Source organism: Diabrotica virgifera, chromosome 6, assembly GCF_917563875.1.
Source record: "Diabrotica virgifera virgifera chromosome 6, PGI_DIABVI_V3a".
Taxonomy (NCBI): domain Eukaryota; kingdom Metazoa; phylum Arthropoda; class Insecta; order Coleoptera; family Chrysomelidae; genus Diabrotica; species Diabrotica virgifera.
Genome location: NC_065448.1, coordinates 143862468 through 143877576, shown reverse-complemented (window position 1 = coordinate 143877576; position 15109 = coordinate 143862468). Strand labels below are relative to the sequence as shown.

General features: G+C 31.2%; 1 protein-coding gene across 3 annotated transcripts in view; it reads right to left on the bottom strand.

Moving 5' to 3' along the window:
* LOC126886906 (venom carboxylesterase-6-like) overlaps positions 1–15109 on the bottom strand; it is a 133377-nt gene that overhangs the window by 85303 nt on the left and 32965 nt on the right. For all 3 annotated transcript variants that reach the window (XM_050654057.1, XM_050654055.1, XM_050654056.1), the window contains one exon: positions 729–877. In XM_050654057.1, coding sequence (XP_050510014.1) covers positions 729–877 — 149 coding nt within the window. The remainder of the gene's footprint in view (positions 1–728; positions 878–15109) is intronic.

Genomic DNA, 15109 nt, shown 5'->3' with positions numbered 1-15109 from the left:
CAAATTTTTTTAAAATGCTTATCTTTTTGGTTATAGACGAAAAAAGAGAAAATTTACCGTTTTTTTATCTTCATTTGTTTATAACTATATATATTATCAAAATCGGCTGCAGGAAACATAAAGTTTTTTAACATAGATGTCCATACTACTCAAAAAATTTGGTTTCGGCCTGGAGGGGGATGTGTCACGAGAAAAATATTATTTCTCTGGACTATAGTGTTTTCCTGATTTTTCTGTTGAGAATTATACGGACGACAACTACGTATAGTGAATACGTGATTAAATAAAAAATTGTAATTCAGCCAGATGCTATTAATATGCTCGTACATATAATCTCAGGTAGTGGTATTTTACTTTTTATTGACGTAAATTAAACATTTTTGTACTTGGGTATGCTCTTCTTATAAGAATTCGTTAAATGTAGTATTAGCTCCCATGATGAGACTTTTGTTGGAAGTGCATAGCTGATGGAATAAACACATTTTACACACATTGACATATACTAATTTTACCACTTCTTTGATTATTAGGAAAAGAATGCAGCAGCGTAGATCAAAATTCTCCTGCTGCGCGAACTACAAACAAAAATCCACGAATGTTGGAAACGTAAAGTCACTCTAACCATCGATTTAAATCAAGTTTTTTACATAGTAAAATTGAATGTCATATATAAAATACCACGCGAAACGAGAATAAACGAAAAACTAACAAGAACAAAATTAACTTACAGCAAATCTTAAATTACCGACAGGTGGTTTTGCATACGGAATTCCTTCAAAAGCTAAAAACTGTCTTCCTCCAAAAGATCTTTTATAATAGCCTCGTACTGTCCCTTGAGGTGTTTTGATCCGATTTTCAGAGCCGTTCACATAATAGACTAAAAAATTTTACAATAATTATTATTAGCAATTGAAAAAAGAATAATGTGTATTTAATATTCATAAATAATATAAATCATGAAAGAGCAGTCACTGAAGATTTCCACCTTCGATTTCGATGAAACCGTCTTTAGTTATACTAAATTTACAATCAAGATGCAGTAGAAATAAACAAACCAAGACACGTTAAATGCTACTAGGAGCACACCCGAATCATAATTTCGAATGTATAAACTTTGAAAATCATGATTTGGAATTTACAATGCATAAATGTACATTGTAAATTATAATTCGGGAGTGCCCCTAGTAGCATTTAACGTGTCTTGGTTTATTTGTTTCTACTGCATCTTGAATCTAAACTTAGTATAGAGGATACCCCAAGAAACAAAAGTGCCAACTTGCGCTTTTGCCCTGGGAGTGGATGCTACTCCTTCTCGGGGGAGAAAATTATTTTTTTTTAATAATAAACACCTTTATTTATTTCACAAATAAACATTGATTTTCGCTTAAATTAAATGCTTAAACTTCCAATAGGCAGGTGGCCGAGACGGGAGCTGGTTTAAATATTCAATTTAAGCCAAAAACAATGTTAATTTGTAAAATCAACATTTTTTTCTGTTTTCTGGCAACACTAAAATGTATTTTGAATTAAATAAATTACATACGTTCACATTCATCTTTTTTTGTAAATTAATTTAATTAAAAAAATTTCATTTGGACACCCTGTATAAATATTTATGATAACGTTTATATTACTAAATTGAGAATTGAATAACCTTTCAAATGAGCTTGCACACGACCCCTATTCTCATTAAAAAAATCATCGATTGCGTCATCACGCCCTGAAGGATAACATCATTCGTATGATGCATATGTCAAAATATCATATTTTAAAAATAAAATAACTAATTTATTCCATTCATTTGCACCATGCTTTATTCGCTCCGTGCGTGACCATGGTGGGGATACACGAAGCTAAGCCAGCCTCCATAGCGGCGACACGTGACAATTTTGGCGAACTTTTGTAATGTCAGTGTCGTTGTTTGTATGACGGATTTTACCAAAAATGGTAAATAAATATTACATATTAACGTCAAATATGTCATATGTATATCATATTATGCTTAGCGTCAAATTGTGGTAGCAAAAAATATCAGGCGACTACGCTAGGTGTCGCGTCAGTCATGTACGGAGCGAATAGGTCTATCATAACTAAAAAAATCATTAATCTGGATTTGTTACAGTCCCGAGATAAATCTTAGTTCCGCGAGCTATTAGTTTATTTTTAATAGAAAGAAAATCTATTTTATCGCCAACCGTCACTAAAGTCATTCATTATTGTACTCATTTGCCCTCATTTGTGGCAGTAAAGTAACGCTTTATTGTACTGAAAGAAGAATTTTACTTTACCTGCCGCGATTAATCAAATTAATCCAGATTTAATGTAAGAGGTCGATGGTAGTAATCGAACGGCGAGAATTTGAGTGCAATTAAATTTATGTATGTCAAAAAGTGAAATTCTGTAGTATTTTGTAAATATATTCATATAAAATAAATTAAAACTTTACCGATTTAGTAATTATTCAATATTGATAACTATCGATTAAAATCGAAAGCGGCCATATTGCAAAAGTTATCTGTCATCACTGTCATGAAATTATTATGACGTCTAAATTTTAAAAAGTTCTTAAATTGTAAATTGCCAGTAAGTGTTAAAACCAATAGCAAATTATTGTAGAAAGTGAAATTGTAGATAAAATATATTTTGGCATTATCCAATCTATCAAACTTTTAGCACTTCATTTTCTAGTTGTTCATTCAGCGATTATTAAAATTAAAGATGATTAATTTTATGAAATAATGAAGATAATCAAATTAAAAAATTGTATATTGTTATAATGAGATTTTAAAGAAGTTAAATAAACGACAGGTTTTTATTCAATTTATTTTATAAATTTTATATTATTTTTAAATTATTACAGAGCCCAAACTCTTCCTTAGTTAACTTTAAGGTGCGAATTGAAACTCCAAGTTGATTTCCAATCAAATTATGTTGGCGATAAAATTTTGTATGCACCACGTCAGTAAAAACTCTTTATCAAACTTGTCTGTTACTCGCCTAGCTCGCTCTTCTCGTAATATCAAGACTCGTTCGATAAAGAGTCACTTTCTTGACTTGGTACATAAATAACTATTTTCTAATGTATTGGTAAACATTAACGTTAACATTAACCTTGAATTCTAATGATACAATAAGTAAAAAATTAAAATACAACTATTATTTTCATAATTACTTTTATAAGGTTCTTAAGAAATAATGGAAATAAATATTCTATAATTGTATGTATGTATAGGTCCATAGGTTAAATAAAAATATGCCTTAATTATGTGTAACATTTAGTATTACAGTAGTATATTTCTATGTAGATAACTATATCAATTTACTTCGATATTTTAAGGCTATGGGTACATAATTCGCAAATATTTTACGTGTATCCCTACTTTTTCTGTCTTTACACGGCAAATTACGTGTAGTAAAATTCACACTGGTATGGATATGTAAACATTACTAGAATGTCATTCTACTTGAAAATGTCATAATTAATTTAAAAAGATGGCTTTTGAATGTTCTTGGATAACTGTTATTTTTATAATTGCAAATTATTAATTCAGTTAATAAATGTGATAATTTTTTCACTAACTATGTTTTCAGTGATTGTAATAATTTATTTGTACAACAAAAACTAATAATCAATCGAGAAAAGAGGAAAAGTGTTAAAGTGATTTTTTAATAATATATTGTTATTATGGAACTCTTACAACTTTGAACAACTCTAACAACAAAATACTTGGATCACAGGATATATCTGATGTATTATCTGCTTGGGTTTTCCACAAATAATACACAATAAATAACTTTTTGTTAAGAGGAAACAGTAGCGATCAACAGGTTGCAAAAACGTGTTCCAAGATTGCGGCTGTAATTTTGAATATTTTTTCGAGATATTTGGCACACGTATTCGTAATATAATAAAGAATGGCGGTACAGAGCCCAATTTAAAAAATATATTAATATGTGGAAGTTACTCTGTAATTAAATACAATTAAAAAAAAACAAGCCTGTACCGCCATTAAAAAGAACAAAAAAATACACTTTCTTCAAATAAACTTTTTTATCCGATGCCTACATTTAGTGTCATTTTGGAACTAATAAAATTTTTTATTTCATTAGTAGTTCTAAAATGACACAAAATCTAGGCATCGGATAAAAAAGTTTATTTGAAGAAAGTGAATTTTTTTGTTCTTCTTAATGGCGGTACAGGCTCGTTTTTTTTAATATTGTATTTAATTACAGAGTACTTTCCACATATTAATATATTTTTCAAATTGGGCTCTATACCGCCATTCTTTATTATATTACGAATACGTGTGCCAAATATCTCGAAAAAATATTCAAAATTACAGCCGCAATCTTGGAACGCGTTTTCGCTACCTGTTGATCGCTACTGTTTCCCCTTAAGTTCACGTCTTTAATCAATTATTTATCAAATACACTATATATCAATAATATTTATAGACAAGGCGAAAACAGCGGGTTCGAAGGGAAAAATATTCCCATGAGATTACATTCGTAAGACATCCCAGAATAAGGTTCAAGAAGTCGCCCAAGTGAAAAGTGGGCCAATTTTTTTTAACAATTTTTTTTAATCAAATTGCAAGAATCAATATTTTTGGCCCGAACTATTTTTTCTTTAATTTTTTGCACCATTCTGGACAAAAAAGGTCTGTTATAATTTTTCTCTAAAGTTGATCGTTTTCGACTTATAAGCAATTTAAAATTGAAAAAAACGAAAAATGGCGATTTTCAAGGCTTAATAACTCGGTTAAAAGTTATTATTATGAAAGTCAATATATGACTAAATCAAAGTTTGAAGCCCCCTACAAGATCCTGAAGAAATTTTTGTCATTATTTTATTATTAAGCCGTTATTTTTAAGTAATAATAATAAGCGCCATGCCCGTGTGCGGGGCTGTAAATGCTGAGTGCGAGAGAGAAGCTATTCCAGCAGTCCAATTGTGCATCTTACTCGCACTCACATTTACAGCAGCGTCAATACGATACAACCACTCATTGTTATTAGTTAAAAATAACAGCTTAGTAGTAAATTAATGACACAGATTTCTTCAGGATCATGTAACGGCGACTTTAAACTTTGATTTAGTCACTTTCTGACTTTCAAAATAATAATTTTTGACCGAGTTATTAAACCTTAAAAATGGCCATTTTCGCGTTTTTCAAATTTTAACTTGCTTATAACTCGAAAAAGATCAACTTCAGAGAAAAATTATAGGAGACCTTTTTTATCCAGAATGGTCCAAAAAACCTAAAAAAAATAGTCCGGGCCAAAATATTGATTTTTTGCAATTTGATTAAAAAAAAATTAAAAAAAAAAAATTGGCCCACTTTTCTCGTGGGCGACTTCTTGAACCTTATTCTGGGATGTCTCACGAGTGTGATTATGCAAAAATATCTCATGGGAATATTTTTCCCAACGAACCCGCCGTTTCCGCCTTGTCTATTAATCAATTTCTCAAAATATTCCCGATGCAATGTCAAATATTTAAAATTGTCACTGATTGTCAGTGTGTGACTGACAATATATGCTGACGATATTATATTCGGCTGAGTGCGTTGTAAGACAAAGACAGATTTGGAAAATATTACCACGGCATTGTGTTCATTTTTTTCGAATCCTGAAAAAAATATAAATATTTTTGAAAAATTTAAACGCAGAATGAAAGACTAAATTATTACCGAGGGCCGAAAGTCCCTTAGAATAAATAAAAAGTTTATTTTGAATGAGATATTTGAAATTAAAAATCACACTAAATTTTCCCTTAGATTTTCACCCCTCTAACTTATTAAAATAAACATTATAGAAGTTCTCAGGGACTTTCGGCCCTCGCTAATAACGTAATCTTTCATTCTGCATTTAAATTTTTCAAAAATACTTATTAGTTTTCTCAGGATTCGAAAAAAATGAATCCCCATTTGAATAGCATTGCAGCCGAAAATACGTACCGATCCTCTTAAGAGTTTTAACTAAATTTAACTAAAATTCACCTGATGTATGCTGGTATACAAGAAGGTAGTAAAAGAGATAAAAAAAATTGCAAATAAAAATCAGAAAAACTTATTCAAAAAATAGTCAGTATAAAGCTGGAGCTACGGTAAAGAAAGCTAGGATAATATTTTGTCAATTATTAAAATACAATTAAAATGCTCATAACTGAATATGTACACTAAAATTATAGTATACAAGTCCGTGATAAAGCTAGTAAAGAGCTGGGCAATCCAACTGGGGGGATAGATTCAAAATCGATATCCTAGAGAGATTCCAAATGGAAGACCTTCCGCATTATCACAAATACATTAATCGCGATCTTCAACTGAAGACTATCAAAGAAGAAATTGCCAGTTACTTCCAAAGATACGATAGACGACTGCAAAACCAACTTAACAGACTACTGAAGAATCATACGAGGTTCAAGACAAACAGAAAATTTTCAGGTTCAAATTTTTTTTATATTATTATACAGATTCATTTTAAACTCACCAATAATTTTGTTACTAAAATTATGATTTAATAGGTCATTGACACTGCACAGTCTCCTGAAAGTGTCTTGTAATTTAATTAAACAATTTACTTATTTTAATCATTATTACAGATTGTAAATAAATGGGATGTAAAAAATATATAACCCAAATTTGACGATATGTTAGTAAATTATTTTTGCAATGGTAGAAATAATTTTTATTAACCGCTTTTCTTTAGTTCAATCGTTTGGATAAAATCTTTAGACGTTAATTTGACTGCCTTTTCTTCAATGCAAATGAATGAAAATTTGCAGACATATGCATTCGCGGGAACAATACAGGAATAGTCAATAAAAAAAAGTTTATGTTTATTAATTGTTTAAATAAAAAAAATATTTTAGGGGAAAATGCTTAAATTCTCTTGTTTTTTACAATGTAGAAACTTTAAAAGTTTTTACAGATTGTAGCTAATTATATGAACTATACATGATTTCACTTTTACGTTAATTGTTTACGTTATGCTTCATAAATAAACAATAAAATTTTAAATTTTTTGCCGATTCCGACTACTTTCCGTGTTTGTATATCATGTTCATAAACATCCTAAGCGGCGACGATTTTAAACGCTCATATCTTTGTTTATAAAAACAACGGCGCTTATTCTTGTCAAATTAAAAAAATTCGTGTTTTTAACGTAGCCTTAGAAAAATCACCGGTAGAGACGTTTCGTATTACAATTAACATAAGAATTCGTAATTCGCGGAAAATTAACAGGGACTACACCGGGAAATAGTAAAGCATTAGACGAGATGGAAAGACTGCGAAAACTGTAATAGGTGTAAATAATGATTTTGATTTAAGGAATGTATGAAGAAATTACAGAAAATGTACAATGAATATATCAAATGCTGAAATAAATGCAAAAAATATGTCTATCATATACTTCCTTTTTTTAAACAAGACGATATATATTAATGTTTAAAAAGTGTAAGACTAAAAAAGTAAAAAATAAAGCAATATGAAAAAAAATAAGAAACGCTTTTCTTTAGTTACGAGTGACTAAAATTAAAAATATTATAAAAAAAATCAGCTAAAAAGCAAAAAATAAAAAAAAAATCAAACTCGAAGGAGTATTCGAAAAAACCTGTTAGACAGATTAAATATACAAAAATCTCACACATTCGTTAAAAAAATTTAAAAAATTTAACGCATTCGTTAAAGAAAAGCGTGGGGCGCGAAAAGTAAAAAAGTATCTATCCTCAAACCGTTTATTCGATATAGACGCGCTTTTCTTTAACGAATGTGTTAGATTTTTTCAATTTTTTATCGAATATGTGAGATTTTAGTATATTTAATCTGTCTAACAGGTTTTTTCGAATAATCCTTCGAGTTTGAATTTTTTTTATTTTTTGCTTATTAGTTGATTTTTTTATAATATTTTTAATTTTAGTCACTCGTAACTAAAGAAGAGCGTTTCTTAAACTTTTTTTCCATATTTTTTTATTGATTTTTTTAAACAGTCATGTTGAAAATGTAAATCTGCTTCTTTCATGTGGTACTCGCGGAATCACTGTATCACTATTATTTTCTTAACAATAACATTGCAAAAAAAGCTCTATGCGGTAAATAAATTAAATAAAATTTAAACTAATTGACGAATCACCTTGAAATTTTTTGTGCATTATAAGGTCAACTTGACTCAACTTTTTGTGCAATATCAAACCCTAGGTTCTTTTCTGCAAAAGTTTTGCAAATTTTTTATTTCCAAAAGCTTACTTAGCTTATTTTGCAGTTTCCGAACAAACAATTTATCGGAAAAACTTGAGAAATTGCCGTTTTAAACCTTTGCCCATGTAGTAAAAGCTAAATACTGTTATGTCTGGTTGACCAACAAATCTTAAGTTCCTGCTTAGCCCAGCTCAGCTTATCTCTTTAAACCTCACTTAAGTTGCACCATAATTTTCGATTCTTGTCTGTGCAATCCACGTGGCAATCCATTGTGGAAAGCTAAAAACTGCTCTTAGACTCAATGGTGCAACGCGTTTGTTTCGTCAACTGTATTCGGGTACGTCGTAAGCTTAAGATCTCTTGGTGCAACCAGGCATAAAATAATAAATATATTAAATTACCCTATTTTTCTCCGTAGCGATTTAAACGAAAAAATTTCCATTTTTTGTATTGTATTTATAATTTATTAGGTATTAGTACAAAACAACCCATTTGTAACCTGGCTGGATCAGTGTCACAAACATGGTATTTTTTTATGTTATCTCCCTATTAGTCTAAAACAACCCGTCTGTAACCTGGCTGGGTCAGTGTCACAAACATGGTATTTTTTATGTTATCTCCCTATTAGTCGGAGAGATAGAAGCGGATTTTGTGCGTGATAAGTAATATGGAAAAATATGGGATAAATATGTTGAACTAGTTGTGTACATTACTTTCCCCAACGGCCGGAAACCAGAGTGGAGGCCGAGAGTAGATATAAGGGGTCAAAGTCGCGGTTTTTATTATTTTTTTTGTGGCGCTCATGATCGAGATAGTGCACCAAAATTTGGGAATAAGTAGGTCATGACGTAACTAATTAAAATCTCCAGGGGCGGAACGCTGCGTGGCCGAAAAAGGGGTGGGGAAAGGGTGAATATAAAAATTATAAGGGGTTTTTTGTGACGTTCCTGATCGAGATAGTGCACCAAAATTTGGGAATAAGTAGACCATGACCTAACTAAGTAAAATATCCAAAGCCGGAAACCAGAGTGGGGGAAGAGGGTAGTTATAAGGGGTCAAAATCGCGGTTTTTTGTTATTTTTTTTTTCTGACGTTCGTGATCGAGATAGTGCACCAAAATTTGGGAATAAGTAGGCCATGACGTAACTAATTAAAGTCTCCAGGGGCGGAACGCTGCGTGTCTGACAAAGGGGTGGAGACAAGAGTGAATATAAAAATTATAATTGGGTTTTTTGTGACGTTCCTGATCGAGATATTGCACCAAAATTTGGAAATAAGTAGATCATGACATAACTAAGTAAAATCCCCAGAGCCGGAAACCAGAGTGTGGGACGAGAGTAGTTATAAGGGGTCAAAGTCGCGGTTTTTATTATTTTTTTCCTGACGCTCATAATCGAGATAGTGCACCATAATTTGGGAATAAGTAGGTCACCAAAATTGTTTTTCATATTTGTCAAATTCAAAAAGATTCCAATATTACAGTAAAGTGCTCAGATACTGATATACAGTCGAACCCGCTTACTGGAATATCCATCGTGCCAAGAAAAATATTCCTATAACAGGGATATTCTAATAACCGATCATATATGCCTAGTAGAAAACTTTTGGGACCTCAAATTTATATTCCTTAAACCGGGATATTCCTTTTAAACGGTATTCTAATAAGTGGGTTCGACTGTACTCATAATTTTATTAAGCAATATCCATAATTTAAAAAGTAACTTAAAAATTTGTGTTGAAAGTGGAGTAGCAGGGAAAAAAAAGTTCATTGATATTTGTCAAATTTATAAACATTATGGCGAAATATTATGCAAAGCTTTAGCAGGTTTTCACGCCCTAACAGGTTGCGATTATTACCCTACTTTATATAGAAAAGGGAAAAGAGACCATTCAATGTATTAGTTAAGTCACAAAGATACCAAAAAGCATTTTATTCCCTTGGAAATATTGATCAAGATCCAGATGAGGTTTTTAGAGTTATAGAAACTTTTATTTGTCATTTATATGGTTTAGCTCCCACAAAAAGGGTTTTTGCTCGGGTTGTTGCTCGGGAAGTAAATAATATTTGGCTAAATGCTCATAAATCAGTTCCAACAGTACTCATTCCTACTGATTATGGATGGAAACTGGCTGATGATAATTCCTATAAATTTAATTGGTTTAAAGGCCCACAGTTGCCAGAATCTATTCGAGATATTGTTATAGGGAATGATGAGTCTGAAAATAAGATGGATGATTTTGATTGTGAAAGTGATGAAAATGATGATAATAACGAGTCTGATGATAATTATTTTAGCGGTGATGATGAATAATGTAATTATATATATTGCATAAAGTATATCTTTAAGTAAATTTTTGTACATGTTAAAAGGCTACATCAGCGCGCCTTCAAGACGAAAAACTCGTTCCAAGATTGCAGCTTTTGTTTTGAATATTTTGTCGGGTTATTTGACACACATATACGTAATATATTAAAGAATGGCGGTACACAGCCCAAATTGAAAAATATGTTCGTATGTGGAAATTACTCTAAGTATAATTAAATAAAATAAGATCAAAAATTACACTTTTTCGAATAAGCTTTTTATCCCATGCATAGATTTTGTGTCACATTGGAACTACTAAAAACGTTTATCTATAACAAGAAATCGAAATTAATTGACAAAATTTGGCAACATAGAGAAATAATCCCCGTTATCACAATGCCTATTATTACAATATTGTGCTTTCGTCTTTGATAGTGTCACCTACTTCCGACGCACTGTTGCCAAAGGTTCGCAAAACTTTCGAAAAACGGTGCGGTAAAACTTTCGCTCGAATTAATAATAACGACACACTGATGTAGCCTCTTAATACTTGTAGATGTAAATAAAATTATATTTTCTAATGAAAAACCTGATTATTTTTTAATTTCATCATTGTTTCTATCAATTAATAATAAAAATTTCGAGAACAATAATTATAATTATTTGCATAAATCAATGTTATAAAATTTTTTTGAAAAATATAAGAAATTTTAATTTTTTCTCTACATTTTTTATGAAAATATTGTGACACCGTTTTTAACAAAGCTAGCTGACCCCACCTAGCTGTCCCCGCCCTTTTGGATTTTGATTTTACAATGAATCAATTGTTCAAGTTACGGACATATTCTCGATGACGAGCATAACCCAAAAATTTTGCGTATTCACCCTTGTCCGCCCCTGGAGATTTTATTTAGTTTTTTCATGATCTACTTATTCCCAAATTTTGGTACACTATCTCGTTAACGGTCACAAAAAACCCTATATTTGTATATTCAACCCTACCCACCGCCCCTTTATACCCAAGCAGCGTTCCGCCCCTGGAGATTTTAGTTAGTTATGTCATGATTTACTTTTTGCCAAATTTTGGTGTACTATCTCGATCACGAACGTCACAAAAAAACCCTTATAATTTTTATATTCACCTCTGCCCCCACCCATTTTTCCCCACACGGCGTTCCGTCCCTGGAGATTTTACTTAGTTACCTATGCCATAATCTACTTATTCCCAAATTTTGGGGCACTATCTCGATCACGAACGTCACAAAAAACCACTTATAATTTATATATTCACCCCTGCCCCCACCCCTTTGTCGGACACGCAGCGTTCGCTCTTAGAGAATTTACTTAGTTACGTCATGAACTAGTTATTCCCAAATTTTGGTGCACTATCTCGATCATGAGCGTCAGAAAAAAAATAGTAAAAACCGCGACTTTGACCCCTTTTAACTACCATCGTCCCCCACTCTGGTTTCCGGCTCTGAGGATTTTACTTAGTTATTTCATGGTCTACTTATTCCCAAATTTTGGTGCACTATCTAGATCAGGCACGTCACAAAAAACCAAATTATAATTTTTATATTCACCCCTTCCCCACCCCTTTGTCGGCCACGTAGGTTTCCGCCCCTGGAGATTTTAATTAGTTACGTCATGACCTACTAATTCCCAAATTTTGGTGCACTATCTCTATCAAGAGCATCACAAAAAAAAATAATAAAAACCGCGACTTTGATTCCTTATATCTACCCTCGGCCCCACTCTGGTTTCCGGTCGTTGGGGAAAGTAATGTACACAACTAGTTCAACATATCCCCATATAGTTTTTCCATATTACTTATCACGCACAAAATCCTCTCCCAGCTCTTGGACTATATAGTATTACGTATTTAAATATTTAAATGGTGTGTTCATACTTCAATTAAATGGAAACTACCTTCGATCTTTGGTCTTGACCTTTGTAGACAAATTGATATTAATTTGTATAAAACTAGTGTACTGATATATTTCTATTAATTTAATTTTCGTACTTGTATTTAATAAGTACCTATATAGGCCAGAAATTGAAGCATTTTTGCTCGAAATTCTTTCGTCCAGCATGGATTTACTTGAAATTTTCACAGAAGGTGGGAAATAGCCCAATCATAATTTTCTACATCATGCCGCTGTACGCTAAAACCTTTAGGGTGCTTTTAGCAACTAAAAACTCCATCTCGGGGGTGGGAATTTTTTGTTACATCCTAACCATGGAAATATATGTAAAAATTAATTATACGAAAAAAATGTTCTTTACATTATCTTCGTAACACTAATATTTTTCGAGTTATTCGTGGTTAAAAATAACAGTTTTTCGACGAACAAGTCGACTTTTTTTAGAGGGTTCTTTAAAATAACTCGAGAAATATACATTTAATCAAAAAAACTGTAGATATTAAAATTTTATATTTTAGAAACATAAACAAAATCCTTTTTTGTAGTTTTTCTACAATCAATATAAACCGAATTAGGGCATGTTAAAAGTTAGGTAGCTTATTTCGTGAAATGCATAATTTGAAATATTCAAAGCTAAATAGAGGGAAAACCTTTCATCATTAGAGAAAAATTTACCTAAGCTTTTTTTAAGAATGCAATTAGACCTTTCAAAAAAAATACACAGAAAGATCGTACCATGAAAATTAAGCGATTTGTGATCAAAATAAAGTTACTGCCTACTTTTTTCTACGAAAAAAATCAGTGAAAACAATTAAGTAACTACCCTCCTAAGTAAAATGGATCTTAACCCTTCTGATTTTTTTTACCCTCCTAAGTAAAATGGATCTTAACCTTTCTGATTTTTTATACAGTGAGGACGTAAAGGTTGGAATAAATTCATTTTCTCGAGAATGGACGATTTTGGAAAAAAATCCCGAAACAAGTTAATATTTATGTTTAAATTGCGACTTTTTGACATATATCATACTAGTGACGTCACCCATCTGGGCGTGATGACGTTATCGATGATTTTTTTAAATGGTAATAGGGGTCGTGTGATAGCTCATTTGAAAGGTAATTCAATTCTCTATTCAGTAATATAAACATTAACATAATTATTTATACAGGGTGTCCAAAAAAATTTTTAATTATATTTATTGACATAAAAAGGAGAATGCATGTAATTTATTTAATTCAAAATACATTTTACTGCTCTCATAAAACAGAAAACAATGTTTATTTGAAAAATATTCATTGTTTCGCCTAAATTAAATGTTCAAACTGTTACGAGGCTGGTGGGTGGCTGCTTTAATATTGAATTTAAGCAAAAAACAATATTTATTTGTGAAATAAACATTATTTCCTGTTTTCTGATAGCAGTAAAATGTATTTTGAGTTAAATAAATTACACAGATTCTTCTTTTTATGCCAATAAATTTAATTAAAATCAATTGTCTTTGGATGCCATGTATAAATAATTATGTTAATTTTTAGATTACTGAATAGAGAATTTAATTACCTTTCAAATGAGCTATTACACAACCCCTATTCTCATTTAAAAAAATCATAGATGACATCATCACGCCCAGAAAGGGTGAAGTCACTAGTATGATATATATGCCAAAAAGTCGCAATTTAAAAATAAAAATTGACCTGTTTCGGTATTTTTTTTCCAAAATCGTCCATTCTCGAGAAAATGAATTTATTCCAACCTTTACGTGCTCACTGTATATGTATTGTCAATACACTTTAGAAGTTTTACCTATTTAAAATGCTTAATTTTAGAAAAATTTAGGGATAAATCGACTTTTTGCAATTTCGTATGTTTCACCCTTTTCTTCAAAATATCTCCGAAAATACTGGAGATACTAAAAAAATGATGCAGTACTAAATTGTAGCTTTTTTAACCCCTAACATTCCTCTGTGCACAAGTTTTCTTTAGAGTGAATATTTAGCAATATATAGCAGCTATATAAAACCTCTATTTATGAGAAAACATCCCCTTATTCGAGCCTTTTAAGCTCACTCCACTTAAAAACTAAGGGATGTTACGAAATTTTATTTACATAGTCTTTCATTACATTTTTTCAGCTTAATTTCCTGACATAATAGCTTATAAATGACCGTTTTGAAGTGTAATTTCCTCGTCACGACAGATTTGCTGGAAAATTTGGATTTAGGTTCCTCTTACTATCTACTTCGTTGTTGGACTTGAGGCCAGGGTTGCTTTTACTTGGGGGGTGAAAGCTACCCATTCTCAGGGGTGAAAAAACATATGTTTAAGATTTACTTCTGCAAATGGATAAATTGACTAATCCTAAGGAAATTTTCGACCTATTCTAGGCTAATCCTAAGCATTTGACCCAACGCTAAGCAATTAACCTTCGAATTATAACAAATCTATATTGACGGGTTTTTGACAAAACATCGTAAGCATAAATTTTCCGAAAATTGGATTTTTATCTTAAATAGTTCCTTACGATAGTTTGCAGCTAATTTAAAATTATTTTTCCCATAGTAACATCCTAAGTGTCTAAAATTAAATTTAATTTTTATCGTAACCACCGCATTTCAAGCTCATTTTGTGCCTTTGGTATCGTAAACGGGAAGGTAGTACCGACAGATTATAGTAAGC